The sequence below is a fragment of the Lagopus muta genome, chromosome Z (assembly GCF_023343835.1).
Source record: "Lagopus muta isolate bLagMut1 chromosome Z, bLagMut1 primary, whole genome shotgun sequence".
Classification (NCBI taxonomy): domain Eukaryota; kingdom Metazoa; phylum Chordata; class Aves; order Galliformes; family Phasianidae; genus Lagopus; species Lagopus muta.
Genome location: NC_064472.1, coordinates 54,255,716 through 54,276,383, shown reverse-complemented (window position 1 = coordinate 54,276,383; position 20,668 = coordinate 54,255,716). Strand labels below are relative to the sequence as shown.

Below are 20,668 nucleotides of genomic sequence, written 5' to 3'. Positions count from 1 at the left end.
TGTAACACAAAAATTAGCTGAGTGTGGTATTGGCTTGCAATGAAAAGCTTTTTATGTGTATATATCTGGAATAATACTTGAAATTTCTAATAATGCTGTGATCTTGACCATACGCATAACCCCACTAGGCTTACAAGATCACAAATGTGGAGACGGTTGTACTTTTTCTCACATAGGATCTGGCTTCCTCCTTTTTATCTCATTATGTACTGTTGCCTGTGCCTATACTAACATATTTACCACAAATTAAGGCAGTTAAATGTAGCACCTAGTAGACCCACTAGGTCACTTCTCTATGCAGTGCATAGTGGACAGAATGGTTTGGACCCACAGCAGAAAATTTAGACTTAAGAGTGTTTATGGCAAAGACATTGTCTAAGCTGTAAGCCTGTTTAGCATCCAGAGTATTAAATACAGGTAGGACTGACAGGCTTCATCTGTAAGGAGGGAGAATTGGAGAACTGAATGTTTCAGAGCAGCTTTGATTGTGCTGAATTCACTGCAGCATCTAATAGTACAGAATATATGGTATTCTAAGATTTACTTGAGAAGGAAAGAACTGACCTATTACAGTAATTGGAACTCAGTTGTAGGTCTAGAGGAAAGACAGTAGCTGGCTGTGTGCCTCTGAATGAGGTTACTCAGAGATGAGACATAAAGAGAAAACTGCTGGAGGTCAGATACAGAAACCTGTTGGATTTTCAGAGAAAGCTGAGTAAGATGAAAATGCATGTTTTAACCTTAGTAACTTAGTGTGAGGAAGTAAGCTCTTCTTCAGTGAAGGGTTTATTGTCCAATTTGGAATCCTTTTTCTTTCTACAGTTCAAATGTTAGATATGTACTTTACAACAGCCTTGCTAACCTTTTGAAAGCATTATCTTACTGTTTTTCAGGACATCCTCTTGAGTTCTTGCGAAATCAGCCTCAATTCCAGCAGATGAGACAAATCATTCAGCAAAATCCTTCTCTGTTACCAGCATTGCTGCAACAGATTGGACGGGAAAATCCTCAACTACTGCAGGTGAATCTTAAACCAACAAAAGAGTGCTGCTAATTCTGATGCAGGTTTTACAAGAAAGGGAAATGTTGCCATTACCTAAGATAAAATATTAATAGAATTCCATAATACTACCTTTGACTTTTCAGCTTGTCTTACTGTATAGAATATAGTGCTGTGATATTAGAAATAAGACTTACTCTTTCTGAGAGATGCAGAGCATTGAGAAGAGGAGAGGGTAGCCACAACTGAGCTTAAATGTGAAATTGCATCTCTTACAGTTAGATTTAATAATTTTTTTCACATTTTTTACACATTTTTTTGACTGCTTAATTCAATGAAGAACTAAACATGTTTTATTTTAATATATTTCTTTTTTTTATTGTCCTGCACATTGCAGCAAATAAGTCAACATCAGGAGCATTTTATTCATATGTTGAATGAGCCAGTTATAGAGTCTCGACAAGGTTTAAGTGGCAGTGATGATAGTGCCAGCACTGGAGGAGTAGCAGATGCTGGAAATGGTCATATGAGCTACATTCAAGTAACACCTCAGGAAAAAGAAGCTATTGAACGGGTGAGACTTTTCTCCTTTGAAATGTTTGTCTCTTGCTCTAAGATGCTGGCTGTTGCATGCTTAAGATGTGCCTTAACTTCAGCTTTTTTTTGTTGTTGTTGTTAGTTAATGCATGTAGTAGTTTATGAATTATTTCTGCTGTTTCATAGCTGCAGTAGTTTTCTTTCAAATCACATACCTTTTAGCCATTAAGTCTAAAATCTGAGTTTGTACTACTTGAAGGTGCTAAGTCCTCTAAGTGATCAGAGACCATCTGAAATAGTAGATGATTGAGCTTCCCTAAGGAAAGGGATGTTAGACAGTCCCTCTGGCAAAAACCTCAGAGAGTGCTATTTAAGATAATGCCAACTGTGATTGATTTCCATGTACAAAGGAGTCTATGTAATCCTTCTTTGCAAAGTGTTGGGATAGTTAAAGCTCTCGTAGTTAAGTAGATCAGTTGAAGTTGTTCTTAACTCTGTCATTTGTTCATCATGAGAGTTAATTAATTTTATCTTTTAATATATAGATAAAGATGTTAATCAAATACACTTTTGAGGTTACACTGCATTCATAGTACTGCATGTAACACTAAAATGTGTATTTACCTAGACGGTTGTGCCTCTTGAGAAGTTTTGATTTTTTTTTTTCTTTTCGGAAGCAAATAGTGAAGAATTGTCATATTGTAGTAATGTTTTTGTTGTTTATCAGAGATGGATTTTTTTAATGGCAAATCAGAAGGTTCCTAAGTATTATCAGAAGAGCCCTTCAGTATGTGTCAACTTTCTAGATATCAAGGAAATGGTCAATTGCTGACTGACAAAACTGTTTGCCTGTATACTTCCCATATACTTCTCGTCCTCTCCAGTCTGCTGCATTTACTTACAACACCATTTATGCAGTGGTATATTACCTCTATAACCTGTTGCAAAACCCAACAGAGAGGGCTGGGGCTGTGAGCTTCTCCTGTTATTCACAGGAAACTTAGGTATCATGCTGCTACACATGATGCTATTTGTAAGCATGAAATTAAAACTAAGAATGGCTGACAAGCATAGTAGGAAGTAGTTTCTTGCAGAGATTTGACCTGCCCTATGCAAAGAAATACCTTGCAGGTGCTGTGAAGATTTTAATAAAATCCGTAAATGACAGCATACTGTAGAATCTTTTGAGTTGGAAGGGACCCTCAAAGGCTGTCTGTGCCAACTCCCCTGCAGTGAACAGGGACACCTACAGCTACATCAGATTGCTCCAAGCTCTGTCCTGCCTGACCTAGAACATCACCAAGGATGGGGCATCCATCACCTCTCTGGGCAACCTGTGGCACTGCCTCACACCCTTATTGTAAAAGCTTCTTCCTTATATGTAGTCTAAATCTCCTTCTCTTTTCATTTGTACCCCTTTCCCCTTGTCCTATCACAACGGATCCTGCTAAACATTCTGTCCTTCTCCTTTGTATTGCCCCCCTTTTTAGATACTCAGAGACAGCTGTGAGTCTCCCCAGAGCCTTCTTTTCTTCAGAGTGAATAGCCTCAGCTGTCCTTGTTCCATCCCTTGAGTCATTTTTGTTGCCCTCTTCTGGACTTTGGCTAAAACAAAATTTGATTTGCTGAAAGCATATTAAATACAAGCTAAACCCATTTTCCCTGTCATAGTAATGGATCTTTTAAATATTCTAAGGCCCAGTTATTAATGTATCCTAGATATAAGTCCACTGACTTTTGAAAAAAAGACTACTCTCAACTTGATACTCATAGCTGAAATTTTAATGAAAGTCCAGTATGGCTTCATGTGGTCTGTTGTGCAGCCAACCAGTGATAAGCCAAATCAGAGTCTGGGGATCTTACTGCAGGCAAGTTCTGGTAGAAGCCATGAGCTTTGTACCTTTAATCATTTAAGACATCAAAACAATGTTTTTTCAACAGTAGAGCAATGTGCACTTACTTTCTGACACTACTGTGGCACAAGTTTATTTTAGTGACTTACTATGGCAGTGAACAAAGTTGTGATTTACGGTGTCTAGATTCATGGAAATCTCTCTTCAATTACAAACTTAGAAACTTAACTTTTGGTTTCTAAAGATAGAGGCAACATTTTCTTACCCTCTTCCCTTCAGTGGCAGCAGTGTCTGTGTAAAAAAAAAAAAAAAAAAGACATTTGCTTAAATGTTATCTGAAGATACGAGACGTACAAGTAAGCTTAATAGAAAAAACATTCTAAATATGTTTCTTTTCTTCAGCTAAAGGCATTAGGATTTCCTGAAGGACTTGTGATACAAGCATATTTTGCTTGTGAGAAGAATGAAAACTTGGCCGCCAATTTTCTTCTACAACAAAACTTCGATGAAGATTGAGAGACTTTTTTTTTTTTTTAATGCTACACCTCACACCAGTGCATTACACTAACTTTGTTCACTGGATTGTCTGGGATATTTGGGCTTATATTCTTAATGCTTGGGGTATGGTGTATGAGGAGGGAGAAGAAAATGTGGTAAACCAAGTAAAGAAAACAGTAAGCATTTCTGCTTTAAATTAGCAGATGCAGCAAACCACACAGTGTAAAATACAACCAAAAATGAGCTTCTGCAGACATTTAGCTCCTTCTGTAATGTAGTTTAACATTTTTTCTAGGATTTCATTCCTGCTGTACTTTTTATAGAAAGGTAGTGTAATGCCTTGCTTCATGTTCCTTTCTGTTGGTATCAGAAATAGCCTACACTACTAGACTCTATAGTCTGTATTTCATGGCAACACTGGAAAGCAACCTTATGACATCTAAAAGATCTGATTAGATATAAACATGAATGCCAACATGTGGGTACTTATTTTACTGTCTGAAATGTGTTAAATGAGTGCAAGAAGCACATTATTTTAATGCTGAATTTAAATGGATTTATTCAAATGAAAACCTATTTCAGCTAATCTTGATTATTAATTGAGAAAATCTCCCACCCATGCCACCTATGATTTGGGAAGGTATATACACAAGGAAGATTCTCCTTGTTCACTTGTTTTCTTTTGGGAAAAATTCATAGATACCTTATTACTGTTCACTTTGGTGTTATGTTTCAGTAAAAGTGTTAAAAGCAATAGACTGCATTTTTGACTTTATTGTATGCTTTATAGTGAACTGAATATCCTTTTTTTGCCAGTAGACAAAACACAAGTTTTAGTTTTGTCCATTGCAATGAGACTGAATCATCAAATCAGATTTCACTTTCGTACTTATCTTGGACCAACCTTTGCAAAAGAAAATAAAAATACAGTTGTAAGCATCTGAAGATTCTGGCATTCTGTTGATGTTGAGATTGTAAAAATCAAATTATTTTTTGTTAAGTAAGGATTTTTTTCCTCTCACTTTGAGGAACAGAGTTCAGAATTTGAAGTATCCAGCAAACAGACAAGTTTCTGCTGTCCAAAAAAATCTGCATGCATACCTTCCTTTCTATTGAAAATAAACTCCAATTATAGAATTCTTGATTTTTTTAGATCCTGGTACCTTCTTACCACTTTATGTTTAGTCATAATAAAATGTAGTTTTCCTTCTATCATACATTCTCTGTCAGAGACAATCTTGCAATGCTACTGGTGAAGGCAAATTCAAGTTTTGGCTAAAATTACTTCATGCATCCTTTCCTGAACACAACTTGGGGATATTTTGACTTTTTACTGTTGTACTCCAATTAACTGAATTACAATTTTATCTCTGTATTTAATAACGAAGATGTTATTAGTATCACTAGTGGTACAGCAGTGAGTTGTGCCATTAATGATAGTAATGATTTAGTGGTACAACCAAAGAATGATTTCCTGCTTTGTTGGTGCAGAAGTGGATTCAAAAACTACTTATGCTCAGAGTAGAAGTCAAGTCCTGAGAAAAGAGAGCGAGAAAGACTGAAGCATTTGTATTTTGTTTCTTCTTTGCTTTGTTGTAGTCTGTAAATAATTATCTGCATCAAATAATTAAATGTAATAAAGCCTTTTGCTTTTTTCTTTATTCTTAAACATCTGTGATGTTTTTCCAGATAGCGTGTATTTTAGTTGCTCAAATTTCATTATACTCAAATTTCATAGGTGCAGATTGTTTGAGTTATCAGTGATGCAACCAAAATTGTATAAGTAGAAGTGATACTGCTAAATGGAAAATAAATCTTTCATAATGTTTCATTTTGCACAAATTAACATTAATACCTGAGTCAGCCAGTAGGTTTTAACTAAGCAGGAATATCAGTGTATTTATGGACTTGGAGAGATTGATTGTAATGATGTAACACTCTGCACGAAAAAAAGGGGATAATTGTTATATGTAAAAGGAGCAGCTGTCAGGTGCTTGAGAAATGCCAAACCTGATGCAAGTACTTCTTGAATGTACTCTACTACATAGCTGATATCTAAATAAAAAAAAAGCCTTTAGCTTGTGGGTGTCTTCTGTACTGATTAATTTGTTTGCTGTCAGAAATAACCATACTTTCTCGGGAAGGTGGTGGAGGAAATGGATGCCTGTGAATGTTTTGCTCTTCTCCCTGTAGTTAAGATTCTGAAATGTTTATGTGTTCTAAGTGCATTTCAATTAAAGACTGTTCAGCATTGTCTCTGTTTAAAAAAAAACCAACAAACTGACTGAGAGGTTTGTAGCTGCTGTGGCTGAAGACCTAGTAGTAGTTAATGTTTCCAATTTTCAGCAGTGAAGTAGTGTTCATTTGACTTCTGATGAATGGCAGTATGATCTTATATGCTAGTAAAAACTGTTTCTGTTCAGTATTGGAATATATGCCAAGGAGAACGAGTATCTTTCTAATTGCAGCCAAAGGGAAGGAATATATAGAGTTCGTGTTGAGAAGGTAAGTGTGACCTGAGCAAGTTGCACAGGTATGCTGTGCCCTACGTCTTATCAAATGCTACCAGGAATGGTCTGCACACAATGCTTTTTGGCTTGTTTTCTGCAGATCTCTTAGGGATCTGGGACAGTTTTTGTATCATATATACACTTCAGCTGTGTGTGGAGACTTAGAATGAAAACTTCATTTTACTTGCAGAATAGGTACTTTTATTTTGGTAAATTTTTAAGTATTAATGTGAATACTGTATGACAAAGGGCAAAGAGCAAAATCTTTGAGATTCTTGTTGCCAAAGATATCTTTTGAATTAAACTAACTCCCTACACACCCCATACCCTTTAAATGTGCTTCCCAGCCCTACTTTCCTCCCTCCTTATTGTTGGAGAAAGCATGCAAGCTGCAAAAAGGAGTGCTATCAACTCACATTAGAGAAAAGAAGAGAGTTCAGAAGCTGAGATGTTGGGTAATGAAATGGTTGGATATGAAACAAAACAGTGAGTGCTGAATACGTTGGGTATTCAGGGGAAGCAGTGGAAGAGGAACAGTAGTGCTTGTGACTCTGCGTGCCTGGGAGAGTTCAGCATGTTGAAGGTGCCACAGGACTGAGTGGAGAGTCAGCTAATGAGTGAACTGTAGGTGTGACTGCACACATAAATAAGCAAGATTTTTATTAACAGAGAAAGCATGGGCAGAATTGGCATTCCAGGGGATTGCAGAGGGAAAGAAATGACAAAGTTAACCAGTTGTTTGCAAGACCTCTGCCAACATAGAGTCTTGGATTGTCCAGACCCACTGAAGTGCTCCTGTTTAAAGCTGGATTTAAAAAAAAAAAAAAAAAAAAGTGGTTTTTTTTTCCCACTTCTAACTACATACCGCATTGTTATGACCTGAAGTGCTCTTCAAGTCTTCAGAAACTGTTGTTCAAGGTTGGAAAAATGGGTGGTCCACCTAAACTGTGCATTTCTTAGTAATAGCGCTGTTCTGTTTATTTATACAGTTTCGCAAAATATCAGATTTCCATAAGCAAGGTGCAGAATTATTTAGTGTACCAATAGACCAGTGCTGCAAACTTCATTTTTAGAACTGATTCTGATGGAATCATGCTGGATAAATAACTCATGGCCCATCAGTGCATGTCTTAAACTGTAAACTGTGACCTGTAGGAAGCTGTGTCAAAAACTGGAATTAGCTAATCTCGACAGTGTGGAAAGGTCAGGATGAGAAGCTACTGGTGTATGAAACTGGGCTGTAAGTCAACGGAGCAGTATTTTTATTTATTTGTTTATTACAATGAATAAGGACATAACTATATTGATTAATTTCTCATTTCTTGGAATTTAAAAGAACTGGTTCACAGGTACACAAGTACAAAGGAGGTAAAGTAGATGAAAGACCAGTTTTAACACTCATTTAAGGTATTCATAAAATCATAGAATTGATGCAGTGTTCAAGTTACTTTTGAATAGTGGTGACAAATGGTGTTTATGAACCTTGGTGTTTATGTAACCTTGGTTTGCCATGGACGAGAGATGACTTTGTTCACATGCAGGATAGCTGAATGGAGACTTGGTTGCTGGAATGACAGTGTGTGAGAAAGAAACGTAACATTTAATGGTGGTATTGTATGCTTCTGCTAGTGATGCAACTTGCCTTGTGTTCCTGAATTCAGGCTAAAAAGTTGCCTCAGAATTGTTGGAAAGGATTTATTGCTCTGCAAGATTAAGAAAGTGAGCTTTGTCACTTGAGCTGTATATCCTACACTCCTTAAAGAGATCCTAATTAAACCTAAGAATGCAAGAGAGAAGAATTGAAGATGTTGAAGATGTTGAAGCACGGCTTCACCAAAGGAAGGTCATGCCTAACTAATCTTGTGGCCTTCTATGATGGAGTGACGGCATTGGTGGACGAAGGGAAGGCGACCGATGTCATTTACCTGGACCTGAGCAAGGCCTTTGACATGGTCCCCCACCACATCCTCATCTCCAAATTGGAGGGAAGTGGATTTGATGGGTGGACGACCCGATGGATAAGCAATTGGTTGAAAGGCCGCAGACAGAGGGTGGTGGTCAGTGGCTCTATGTCCAGGTGGAGGCCGGTAACAAGTGGTGTCCCCCAAGGGTCTGTCTTGGGACCGGTGCTCTTTAACATCTTTATCAATGACATCGATGAGGGAATTGAGTGCACCCTCAGCAAGTTCGCTGACGACACCAAGCTGAGTGGTGCGGTTGATACGGTGGAAGGAAGGGATGCCATTCAGAGGGACCTCGACAGGCTGGAGGGCTGGGCTCGGGTGAACCTGATGAGGTTCAACACGGCAAAGTGCAGGGTTTTGCATTTGGGCCGGAAGAACCCCAGGCACCTGTAGAGGCTGGGAGGAGTGGGCCTGGAGAGCAGCTCGGCAGAGAAGGACCTGGGGGTCCTGATGGACGAGAGACTGAACATGAGCCAGCAGTGCGCTCTGGCAGCTCGAAAGGCAAATGGGATCCTGGGCTCCATCAGGAGAGGGGTGGCCAGCAGGGACAGGGAGGTGATTGTCCCTCTCTACTCGGCTCTTGTGAGGCCCCATCTGGAGTACTGTGTCCAGGTGTGGAGCCCTCAGTACAAGAAAGACATTGAGATTTTGGAAAGGGTCCAGAGGAGGGCGACTAAGATGATCAGGGGGCTGGAGCACCTCCCCTATGAGGACAGGCTGAGGGAGTTGGGCTTGTTCAGCCTGGAGAAGAGAAGGCTGCGGGGTGACCTCATTGCAGCCTATCAATACCTGAAGGGAACCTACACCCAGGAGGGGAGTAAACTCTTCAAAAGGGCTGACGACAGCAGGACTAGGGGAAATGGTTTTAAGTTGAAGGAGGGAAGATTTAGGTTAGATGTTAGGGGGAAGTTCTTTACTAGGAGAGTGGTTAGGCCCTGGAACGGGCTGCCCAGGGAGGTTGTGGATGCCCCGTGCTTGGACGTGTTCAAGGCCAGGTTGGACGGGGTCCTGGGCAACCTGATCTGAATGTGTATGTTTGGTGGCCCTGCTAGGCAGGGGGGTTGGAACTACATGATCCTTGGGGTCCCTTCCAACCCGGGTGATTCTGTGATTCTGTGATTCTGTGATGTTACTTGTGGCTTCCTGAAGTGTTAAGAACTCAACCTTTTTTTTTTTTTAAGAGCTATATTACATGAGCATAGTAATGTAAGTTGATCTGAAGTTGAAATCTTGCATGTGATGCAGTATATCTAGTGTTCACATCATCACTTGGCAGAGAGATAAAGTTTTCAGTGAGTCTGCAGAGCATAATTTAAGGGAAGTGAAAACAAATTGCTTCTAAATCGCTGCATGCGTCCTCTTCAAGTCACAGAAGATCACCTGGGAGAAAAATCCTTGTGCTGAAATCTGTGTTTGTGTGGAGTTCGCCTTATGTAAGCGTAAGTATTATGAATACAAGTTGGTGGAGGTTATATGATCCAGTAATTTCCAGCTCTTGATGGACCGGATGCCAATTTTTTTCTTTTGCCTTTGAAGGAAAGAAAAAATTGAGAGAGGAGGACCTCTTGGAAGCTAGTGTGGCAAAGGTGCATATATATATGTGTGTGTGTGTGTGTGTGTGTGTATATAGTGTATATATATGTATGTATGTACATATACAATATATATAATGTTTAACTAGGGCATGGGCAGATTTTCGCCTTATTGTGTTTAGGCTGAATTGAGGACACTGGCTGTAGTTTCTTGTTGCTAGCATTGCTGGAATTTGTGATATCTTTAGAATGCTTTATTATGCCTTAGTGAGCCTTACTGTGCTTTAATAATGCCTTATTAGTATCCGAGTGATTTAAGTGTTTACATTAAAAATACATTAAACATTAAATTTTTTTTTGGTCATAAGATCTCATTTGCATGATTGTGGTTGGTGGGTGGAGAAGCTGCAAGCTTCCCATCTTACTTCTTCCGACTGAGAAAGATTTCTGTTTGGCTGTCCCATCACCTTCATAGCATGCATGGAACAATTAGTGTATTTTAGAGGGTGTGGAAGAATGTTGTCTCTTTTCATCTAGCTTCTCCTCGGCCGTTTTGCTTTGTGGAACGAATACGATTTGGAGTGAGACAAATGAAACCCATTTTTATATGGGTCTTTGCTGTTTACCGTGTTCTAATACCCAATTCTGTGTATATGTAGACAATCCAGTACTGGGAAAAGGACTATAACTTCTTTTATAGGAATGACATACAGTGGCTTTAATAAAATTCAAATCTTAGCTGCTTTGCTATATCATTTTCTTCATCTCTGACCCCACCAGCTTTGTTTCTTGTTCTCATGCTAACAATTAATTTTGCAATTGCAGAGTAAGCTACACTAGGAAGATGAGAATTGTGCAGCTCATCCGTGAAATTAAATGGAAGTTACAGATATGTAGACAGAAGTTACACGAAGCTGGCATATGAGGTAACTAGGAGAGGAGAAAAAGACAGGATGATTCTCGGAGCAAGAGAAGATAAAATACAGGTTTGTAGCAATCTGAGAGGCTCTACTGATACTGGAGCTTAAGGTTAAAGAATTTAACAGTATGCATCTGAGAGTTTTTGTAGACATATGCAGGTATATGCAGCTTGATGAAGGAGGTGGGATGGGAGTTTTGAAGATACTTGCCAGTAAAGAAAACTGATTTACGTTCTCTGTTCTGAAATCCTTCTGTTCTATTTTTTCTTTTTTTTTTTCCATTTGAAAAAAATCTGGAAGGAAACTTTCCGTGGTTGATGTCTCCTTGTCACAGTCTATACTGTCTGTTTTTTGGATATATTTCACATAAAAATGTTCTGCTGTTTTGGAAAACAATGCTGGGACAAAAGGAACACTTTTTTTTTTTCTTTTTTTTTTCCAATTTCAAGCTTGTTTCATTGAGCAGAGGTACAAGATACGTAGATGTTTTTGGATATGGTCTCTTTTTCACCTGTGTACTTGGGGCCAGAAAGAGGAAAAAACAAACTGAGTTTTTCCCTTGGCTTCCAATGCTCATGTCCACGTAGATGGGCTGTGGTACAAGAAGTCTGAAGGTTTTTGACTGTTCATCATACCCATCTCAACAAACTTGAGATCTTGCACGTAGCAGCTTAGTATTTCTTCTGTGTGCAGGCCAGTTCTGATTTTTACCATTTGTGCACAGATTGTGTATGGTAGGCATGGAAGGGTGATTGCCCTAAAAAAATGGAGCACCTGAGATCTGTAGGCTTGGTGTCTGGGCAGTGTCACAATACAATAGCTTACATTTACAAGTATGTGAAACTTGGACTCTCAATTGATGTTACTTTTATTAATTTCTATGTTGTCCTTCTATTGTCTCCTTATATTTGCGTTAGAAACGTTCCATTTCTGGTTGGCAGCAGTTTGTGGGACTGTCTGCAGATACCGTACAGATCACAGGCTATGAATCACCAAGCTATGGCACATTCAGCTTTGGAAATGGCATCTGAGAATCACAACACTGTCTGCACTGTGCAGATAGCTGTAAAGGCTTCCTAGCAAAGTTTCTCATCTTACCGGCTTTGCTGTTTTCCATAAAGGAAAATGTTCTATTACACTTACAAGCTTAATTCTTAGATGAAGTGGAAAGGCTGTGTGGTTTTGATCACCATTCATGAACCAAGCGTTATTGGAGATTAATTGATTGAGGATAGACTTGCAAAGCATGGCTTAAGGTTACTGATAGATGAAAAATTGGATTTGAGCTGGAAATGTATGCTTGCAGTCCAGTGAATCAGTGGTATTTAGGACTCTGTAAAAAGCAGCATAGTCAGCAGAGTGAGGGAAGTGATTGCGTGTGCTGTACTCTTGTGAAGACCCCACCTGGACTATTGTATCCAGGTCTCAGGCCCCCTGCACAAGAAGGGTGTGGAGCTGTTAGATGGGGTCCCAGAGGAGGGCCACAAAGATTACCAGAAGGCTGGAGCACCTTTGCTACAGAGATTGGCTGAGGGAGCTGGGTTTGTTCAGCCTGGAGAAGAAATTGCTGTAAAGAGATCTCGCTGTGGCCTTCCGGAATATAAAAGGGGCTTGGTTTATAAGAAAGACTTTTTTTTTTTTTTTTTCACCAAGACATGTAGTGACAATACAAGGACAATAGTTTTAAGCTGAAAGAAAGTGGAACTGGATTGGTTATAAGAAGGAAATGTTTCACTATGAGGGTGGTGAGGCACTCAACAGGTTGTGCGAAGGATGCACCTTACGTGCACGTGCTCAAGGCCAGATGGGATGGGGCCCTGGGCATCATGATCTGACAGTAGATATTTCTAACCACAGTAGAGGGTTTGGAATTAGATGCTCTTTAAATGTGCCTTCCAATTCAAGCCACTTCATGATTCTTAAGTGATGAAATAAAATTCATTTAAGTCAAACATTGGAACATACAGCCCATAGAGGTTGTGCTGCATTCACCTTTTGAGCTTTTCAGGTGCTGATTGGTTGAAGCCCTAAGCATGCTGGTATGACCTCAATGCTAATCTTGCTCTGAGTTGGGCCAGGAACCTCCTGAAGCCCCTTCCAATCTGATCGTTCCAGCATCTCAACTGCCATACACCTTGCTTTTTTGTGATGGAGACAGAACTTAGGAGAAGGTTCATCTTTAGTTTCTATATCCCAAATTCCAGAATTGTGTAGAGTAGGCTGACAGGTCTTATTCAAGAATATGCTGTAAAGTGAAAGAATCTGAATAGCGTGTAAGGTAAAAGTCCTCTGCATCTCATTATTATTCAGTATAAAATTGTACAGGCTCCTTCAGATGATATGCATGCAATTGTTCTGTTACAAAATCAGGGTTATCTGTCATGGAATGTTCTTCCATGTGCCTGTGTGAAGTTGTTAGACCATTCTGATGACTGTAGAACAAAGCAGATGTGCAAGCTAGTGCTTGCTGTCTCCTTTTTTTGCCCTGGGTTGACTCCTACCTAAGTGTCATTTTCTTTGATGTTCTCTGACTGGATTGCCAAGATGGGCTCGTTTAATTTGTGGTGTATTTTAAGTTCAGCCAGTAACAGTGATGATTGGGATGAAGACTAGGGGGGGTGAGGGTGGGGAAGGAAGGAGGGAGGGAGGAGGGAGATGTATTATTCTTAACAAAATTACTTTTCTTTGTCAAAAAGCTATTTGAGTTGAAGTTGAGAGGAGGCTATTTGCAAAAGCTGAAAATTTAGGAACAGAACAAGTCTTTAACTGTTTGTGCAGTGACTTCCTCTGTCATGTCCTATTTCAGGTTTTTGTGTTCTGAAATGTGCAAATTCCAGCTGTCTAGAATGAAGAATGAGAATCTCATTATCCTGAATCAGTCTGGCAATCTATAAGGAGTGAAACAGCATGAGAGTTTATCAGGACTCTTAGGAGCCAGGTCAAAGCTTCCTTTCAGCCACAAGAATAATACATTTCCACCCTACTAAAATGTCTCCTGATTCCTTTTTTAGGTTGAACTGCTTTAGTCTTTGTGCCACTAAGACATTGGTAATTTAATTTTTTTGTTCCACTGGAAAACGACAATGTGAAAATGAATGTCCATATGGAAGCTTCTCAGAGGATTTCTCAATTTATAGTGTTTGCTTGGGTGACAGGAAGAGGAATTCATATGCTGGAACGACAGAGCAGGAAAGTGCAGATAATTGGGTGCTTTTAACTGTCTGCTGTCTCACTTCAAAGGACCCCCTCATTATCAGCCCTGGAGTTACCATGCACCTTTCTCACTGACAAAAAGGAAGGATGGTGAAAAGCATTTGCTTCTTGCAAATGTGCACAGTGTGAGCTAACTCAAGCCAGTAAATCAGAACTCATTCCTGAGTTCTAGAAGAGTCTGGACAAACCAATGAACAGAACTTTGCACAGTGGATATGAAAAAAATTGGAGCTGAAGGACTGCTTGGCTGTATTTCCGAGTGAAGTGCTACCACTGCTCTGTGTTTTGGGCCCCTGCCTGTCTGGCTTTCTCTGATTTTGAGCGTGAGCAGATGGAGGAGGAGGCAGTAACTCAAAGAAACATGCCACGTACTAGATGAGTATTCAGGAGAAAAAAGAGCCATCTGCTGACCAGACAGTATCATACTGCAGAGCATTTGCTGAAAGGAAAAACAGTGATGCTGCTGAATGTGTGTGAACAATGGGCTTGATGCTGTGAAGGTCTCTAGATGCAACTCTGACACAGTAAGAATAATTCACACCATTAAGCTGCTCCCTTATGGCAATCTGGGAGTCCAGAAATAGTCTTCTCTGATTTTTTAGAGGTTTGCACATTATAAAGCAGAGGTTTGTTTGCATGGTGCAATTTGCTTTACATCTGTTTCGTTGTATTAGTAAATTTAAAAAGTTCTCCCCCTCACCTTCCTGTTCAAAATACTCCCAATTGTCCCCAAGTCATCTCTAGTGCATTGTGTTCTTTCCTAAGCTGGTGGTTCCTAATTAGAAATAGCAATGTGGTTTACATTCTGTTGGCCCAGAGCTTTACTCTATTGTTGTGTAGTAATGGACCCCACCGTGTTAGATCTTGTCTTGTCCCTGCAACCTCCTGTAGTCATTGTGGAGGTCTCCATTTCTCAAGGAGCTAGCTGACCCAAAGCTGTTCTTGCTGTGGCAGTTGCCAGCCTGAGAGGGTGTTTACCTACATGATAACAAGCAAAATCAGGCTCTGTTTGAGGCGCTTGAATGACATCTCAGCTTGAATGTGAGTTGTATAGTTCCTGGGAAGTGGAGGGCTTTTGCTGCCAAAACAGCAGCTGAGTGTTCCTGGGGGTGTGGGTGTTTTAAGGCATGATCCTCAGATGGAACATACATAGAACATGGAGTACTTGTGCTACGTTCTTGGTATATGGGTCGTTTGTGTCATTCATAAAAAGAGATTTAGAAAGGGTGTAACTGCATACTAGCTTTATGGGTGTTTTAGTAATTGAGCAAAGAACAAAATGTATTGTAAAGAATAGATGAACTGACAACTCCTTTGTGCTCCTCTTCTGTTTTAACCTGCATCATCCTAGCGTTCTTCTGAACCATCTGAAGTGCTGGGAGGAAGACTGGGGAAGCATATTTTACTCAGATCGTAACAATGGAAATAAATAAGATTATTAACTTTGAGTGTCAGAAACAATGAAACCAGCTTGTCTGTAGTTTCGTATATATCGCTGTACGTTAAGGCTTCACAGAAGCTTTCTATTGAGATGTTTATAGAACTTTCTTTCACTTATCTGTTATTTCGGTTTCTCAGCACCAACGCTTCCAGTTTGCACTAAGCTCTGCTTTTCTGAAATACTGTGAATGTTTCTTTCTTAGGCTGGAAACATCTGCCCACATCAAAACTGTTGATTGGGTTTATAGGATTGGAATTGTTTGAACGGATAGATATGAGAACAGCAAATAATTATGTCAATCTCACTGATGTGACTGCTGTTAGGAAAAAAAAGTTCTGTTCAGAATCTTAGTGAAAACACCAAACCCAACGGCTGAGTCCTAAATCCTCAGTGCCATCTGTACTTGTTGCCATCAGTTCCTGTGTGCCATTTTGCAAACTGTCACAAGCTTCCTCCGCATTAAATGCTTAAGCATTTAATAAGCAAACTTTTTGGATGAATACCTGTTATTGAGCTATTCTATTTGCTAAGTACCTTCTGTCGTTGTACAACTGCCCTTCCAAAGAGTTTTTTGGTTTTTTTTTTAAAGAGTCCTTTATTATTTTTAAAGTGACTGATTAAAAAATGAAGCGACCTTCACTCTAAAACATGGAACAATCTGTTTGCATAATTACAGCACAGACATCTTTCAAAAACCTTCTCCATATCTCCCATTAACCCCTCCAAAGCTGTTGTCAGCACTCCTATAGAAGTTCATTTTAAACACATCCAGTACTCTTCACAATGACATGGCAGCTTCTGTGTGAGTTCCAGATGATTTTTTTTTCTTTTTTTCCAGGAGCAACAGTAACAAAAACCATGAGGTTCCCTTCTGGAAATCCCACTTTCTCAGAGGCCTCTTCCAAAGCTGGAGTGATGTAAGGACGGCTGAGTGCAAATAAGAATCAGGCACTGTTTAAAGTGCAGAGGGATAACAAACACAGCCATTAATTTTCTTTTTGCAATAGAACAACAAAGGCTACTGCGGCAGCCAGAGCATCTGCTGATGTAAATTACCACAGTTCTACTTGTCAGGGGACTCGTATCCCTTCATCCTGGCTGAGAATGTGCCACTGGGAGATGGTTTAGTGATATACCAGCTTTCACAGATACAAAAAGCAACACTGAAGAAATCCACTGATACGGGGTGTTAAAGGCCTGCTTTAAAACAAGAAAAGAACTTACATGTTGATTTTTAGAATGGGGTTGCAGTGACTTCCTACAGTTGTGTGATTATAGGGGCAGGCAGTGTTGTTAAATTTGAGGCTTTTTGTTTGTACTTGTAATTACTGGCTTCAGAAATTAAATACAGTTCGGAACATGCAAATTAGTGCCCTTTGCTGGCAGATTGAGTATGCATGTAACTCGGTCCCTAGACTTCAAAGTGATTACTCACATGATCGAAAATGACGTGCAGCACAGTTGTGTTCTCACCTGCTAAGCTGGTGTCTCCCAGTGTAACCTCTGAAGCCTTACCATGAGGATCAGACTAGTGTCCTTCTGAAATACTGTGGAAATTCCCAGTGTTAATCCCATTATCTGCTAATAAAGTTATTTTGTTTCCTTTTCACGTGATAGAATAGGTCGTATTGTATTGCTTCCTGGGCCCTGAAGAGCTGAAATCAGCCTCTGGCTGGTGACGCACCTTTCAGAACATGCAGTCTGACCAGTCTGACCTCACAGCCATGACAGATGCATCCCTCATCTCGTGCTCCTGTGCCATGACAGTGTGAAAATGGCCAGCTCCTCTGTGCAGAGGGACACTCCTGGTTCCAAGCAGGTGTCTGGAGCAGGCCAGACTTATGGCTGTGTTAGCAAGGGGCCCATCTCACTGCTGGTGGACTTGGTGCAGATGTGCCTACCCCTGCCTCTGCTGCCTTTCTGTGATGCTCCAGTCAGCCATGTGGGGCTGGGAGTGGCAATGAAGGGACTTGCAGACATCTTGTGGGCTGAAAACCCACTAAACCTGTTCAGCACCTGTGCAGGGCTGTTCTTACAGCATATTTACTGGTGTGTTCTGTATTCAGAAGGCTCAAGTGACTTGGTTTGCAGATGTGGCTCTGAGAGCAAGTCCATGTGACCTAACCAAGGAGCATTACAGCTCAGTTAATTCAGGTAAGTAATCCTGCTTGGGTCAGAAGCATTAGATGCTACCAAAGTAGTGAGGGGGATGTTGTTTCCCTTAATTCCAACAGAAGTGAAGTTTTGTAGTAATTTCATATGCTCTGTTGTACATTCAGCTTTTTGCTTCTTATCCAGATAAGTAATGCTGGTCTGCTTGCCTCCTCGATCTGCAGCAGACCCCTTCTTATGACTGATTCTTAACACTTCTGCAGCCTTGCATCCGTGCCTTCATTGTTTCACCAAGGCATACACAATCAAGCCTTTCACACAACTTCCACTCAAGTCAGTGGGAGTCTTTAAGCTTTTCTTCCTCAGAACTGGTTATCCCAGGCCCGTTTTTGTTGTTCCTTTCCCAGCCTTTGTTCCCATGTGCCTAGGTACTTCAGTCTGTAGTAGGTTGCTCTTTCTTATTCCGGTACATTTGTTATGTTTCACAATGAGTCTGGCAGGTACCGGTGCCTCCATTATCCTACATGTCCCCATCTTTAACTGGGTATGAGCGGCAAAGATGAAAGGTCAGCTTTTCAACATGTGCGTGGCCATCCACTGTGATTTCTTCAGATGTTTTTGATTGCCCCAATAAGTACAATTTTTTCCCTGTTCCTTTAAACCTGTAAGTATCCCTACTCAGCATAAAATAAACCTCAGCAGAGGTCATGTGTAACATTTGATGAAGGAGATCTGAAGAGGCACCAGTTGCATATCTGCTTCTGAATGGTTGGATTCTCCCTGTTCTGAAACAAAGTTACCTCTCAGCCATGGGCTTCTCTGTGGTACGGAGGCAAAATGCAGACAGCCCTTTATAGAGAAAAGCCACTCTCCTGAAGTAAACCGTGATGTCTGTAGCTGTGTTCAAGGTTTCAAGTTCTCTTCTCCCTTGTGTGTCTTTTTCAGTTCAGGGGGATAATTCCTGCAAGGCTCAAGCCTCACAGAGTGAGCATTAAGTGTACTTTCAGAGGTGAGAAGCAGCGTCTTGTCTTGTTCCTTTCATACAGAAATAAATAAAGGGATGTGACAAATGAGAGAACTCTGCTGTTGTATTGTTGACAAAAAAAACCAAAAAACAAAAAACAAAAAACCCTCATCCCTCTATCTTACTTACAGCTTACCTAGTGGATCTTGCCTGGTTTATGGCTTCCATGATGTGTTCAGCTGTTTAAGCTATACCACTGGTACTAGCAATTAGTTGTACCTCCAAAAATTGAATCCCTCATTAAAGCTTGGCCCAAGATGTGAAGACATAGCATTTCACCTGAAACCTTTGAAGTCTTTGAGTGTTGAAAGTCTAATAATGATAATAATGGTTATATATAAACCCATAAACACTTCTTGAATGTGTCATAACCACATAAAGTAGAGACTAAGTTTGGAGATACCCACTGCACATTTTCATAACAAACATTGTTCTTTTAATAGTAAATGTGTTCCTTTCTCCTTGGCCAAAAGTTTATTCCCAATTATATGAGCATTGCAGCATCAGTTCAGGGCACTCTGTATCACAACTGAGTTACTAAGATTACAGAGAGGAGGAGTGGTGGTTTTTGAGGTAAGTGTACAGCTGTTCAGCCATTCCACAAAACTGTTGCTGAAGGGTTGCATGAAAAGTTCATTCAAATATATGCAACCTTGGCTGAGAGAAGATCAAGATAATCTCTGAAGTATGGCAAGAGCCAAGCTTTCCTGCGGAACTTAGTGCTATGTTACGGAGAAGAGTCTGAAGGTTCAGAAAAGAACTACAGGCTCTTTGAGAGGTAAGGAACTGGCTGGTTGGCTGGGCTCAGAGAGTGATGGTGGATAGGATTAAATCTACATGGTAACCAGTCATGAGTGGTGCTCCCCTGGAGTCAGTAGAGGGGCCTATCCAATATCTTTATTGATGATGAGGGCACTGAGTGCACTGTCTGCAAGTTTGAAGATGACACCAAGCTAGCAGGGAGCGTTGTTCTGCCTAAGGGTAGGAAAGCCCTACAGAAGGGTCTGGACAAGCTGGATGGCTGGTCTGAGGCCAATGGGATGAAGTTAAACATGACCGTATGCTGTGTTCTGTACTTTGGCCACAACAACCCCAGGGAATGCTACAAGTTTGGGGCACAGTGGCTGGAAGAATGTGTAGAGAAAATGGATCTTGGGATGTAGGTCAGTGCTCAGCTGACAGAAGCCAGCAGTGTGGCCAAGAAGGCCAATGGCATCCTGGCTTGTATCAGAAATAGTGTTATCAGCAGGAGCGGGGAAGTTATCATCCCTTTGTACTCAGCACTGGTGGGGCTGCACCTTGAGTATTGTGTTCAGTTTTGAGTCCCTCTCTACAAAAAAGACATTGATGCCCTGGAGTGTGTTCAGAGAAGGGCAACAAAGTCGTGAGTGATCTGAAGCACTTATGGGGAGCAGCTGAGGGAGCTGGGATTGTTCAATCTGGAGAATCGTGTACTCATTAAGGTTGTAAAAGACTAAGATCACCAAGTCCAACCGTCAGCTCATCCCACCATGTTCACTAGAGAAAAGGAGGCTCGGGGGAGCCCTCATCACTCACTACAGCTGCCTAAAGGGAGGCTGTGGTGAGGTAGGTGTTGGTCTCTTCTCTCGTGTAACTAGTGACAGGAGTAGAGGGAATGGCCTCAAGTTGTGCCAGGGGAAATTCAGAGTGGATGTTAGGAAATACTTCTTCAAGAGAGTGGTCAGGCACTGGCTGACCAAAGGGCTGCCCAGGAAGGTGGTGGAGTTCCTGGAGGTGTTCAAGAAATGTTTAGATGTTGTACTGAGGGACGTGGTTTAGTGGGAAATATTGGTGATAGGTGGACAGTTGGACTGGATAATCTTAGAGGTCTTTGCGAACCTTGGTGATTCTATGTCCTCTGTTAAGCAATATGGATATGGCACTATTCAGAAAGCAAAAAGCAAAGTTTTGAACATTTCTAGAGGAGAACAAGCTACAAATTAGACACCTGTAGAAACAGATAGTTGTCTGCTATTGCACCCACCAAGACAGTGACAATATTGTTGCTGTATGAAATGAAGTCAAAAATGGCTGTGATAGCCT

The 20,668-nt window shown here is 40.6% G+C and overlaps 1 protein-coding gene across 2 annotated transcripts in view; it reads left to right on the top strand.

Moving 5' to 3' along the window:
• RAD23B (RAD23 homolog B, nucleotide excision repair protein) overlaps positions 1–5,965 on the top strand; it is a 35,736-nt gene extending 29,771 nt beyond the window's left edge. For both annotated transcript variants that reach the window (XM_048930772.1, XM_048930773.1), the window contains exons 8-10: positions 894–1,021; positions 1,398–1,574; positions 3,793–5,965. In XM_048930772.1, the coding sequence (XP_048786729.1) occupies positions 894–1,021; positions 1,398–1,574; positions 3,793–3,906 (419 nt within the window). In that variant the 3' untranslated portion in view covers positions 3,907–5,965. The remainder of the gene's footprint in view (positions 1–893; positions 1,022–1,397; positions 1,575–3,792) is intronic.
• The last annotated feature ends 14,703 nt before the right edge of the window (positions 5,966–20,668 follow it).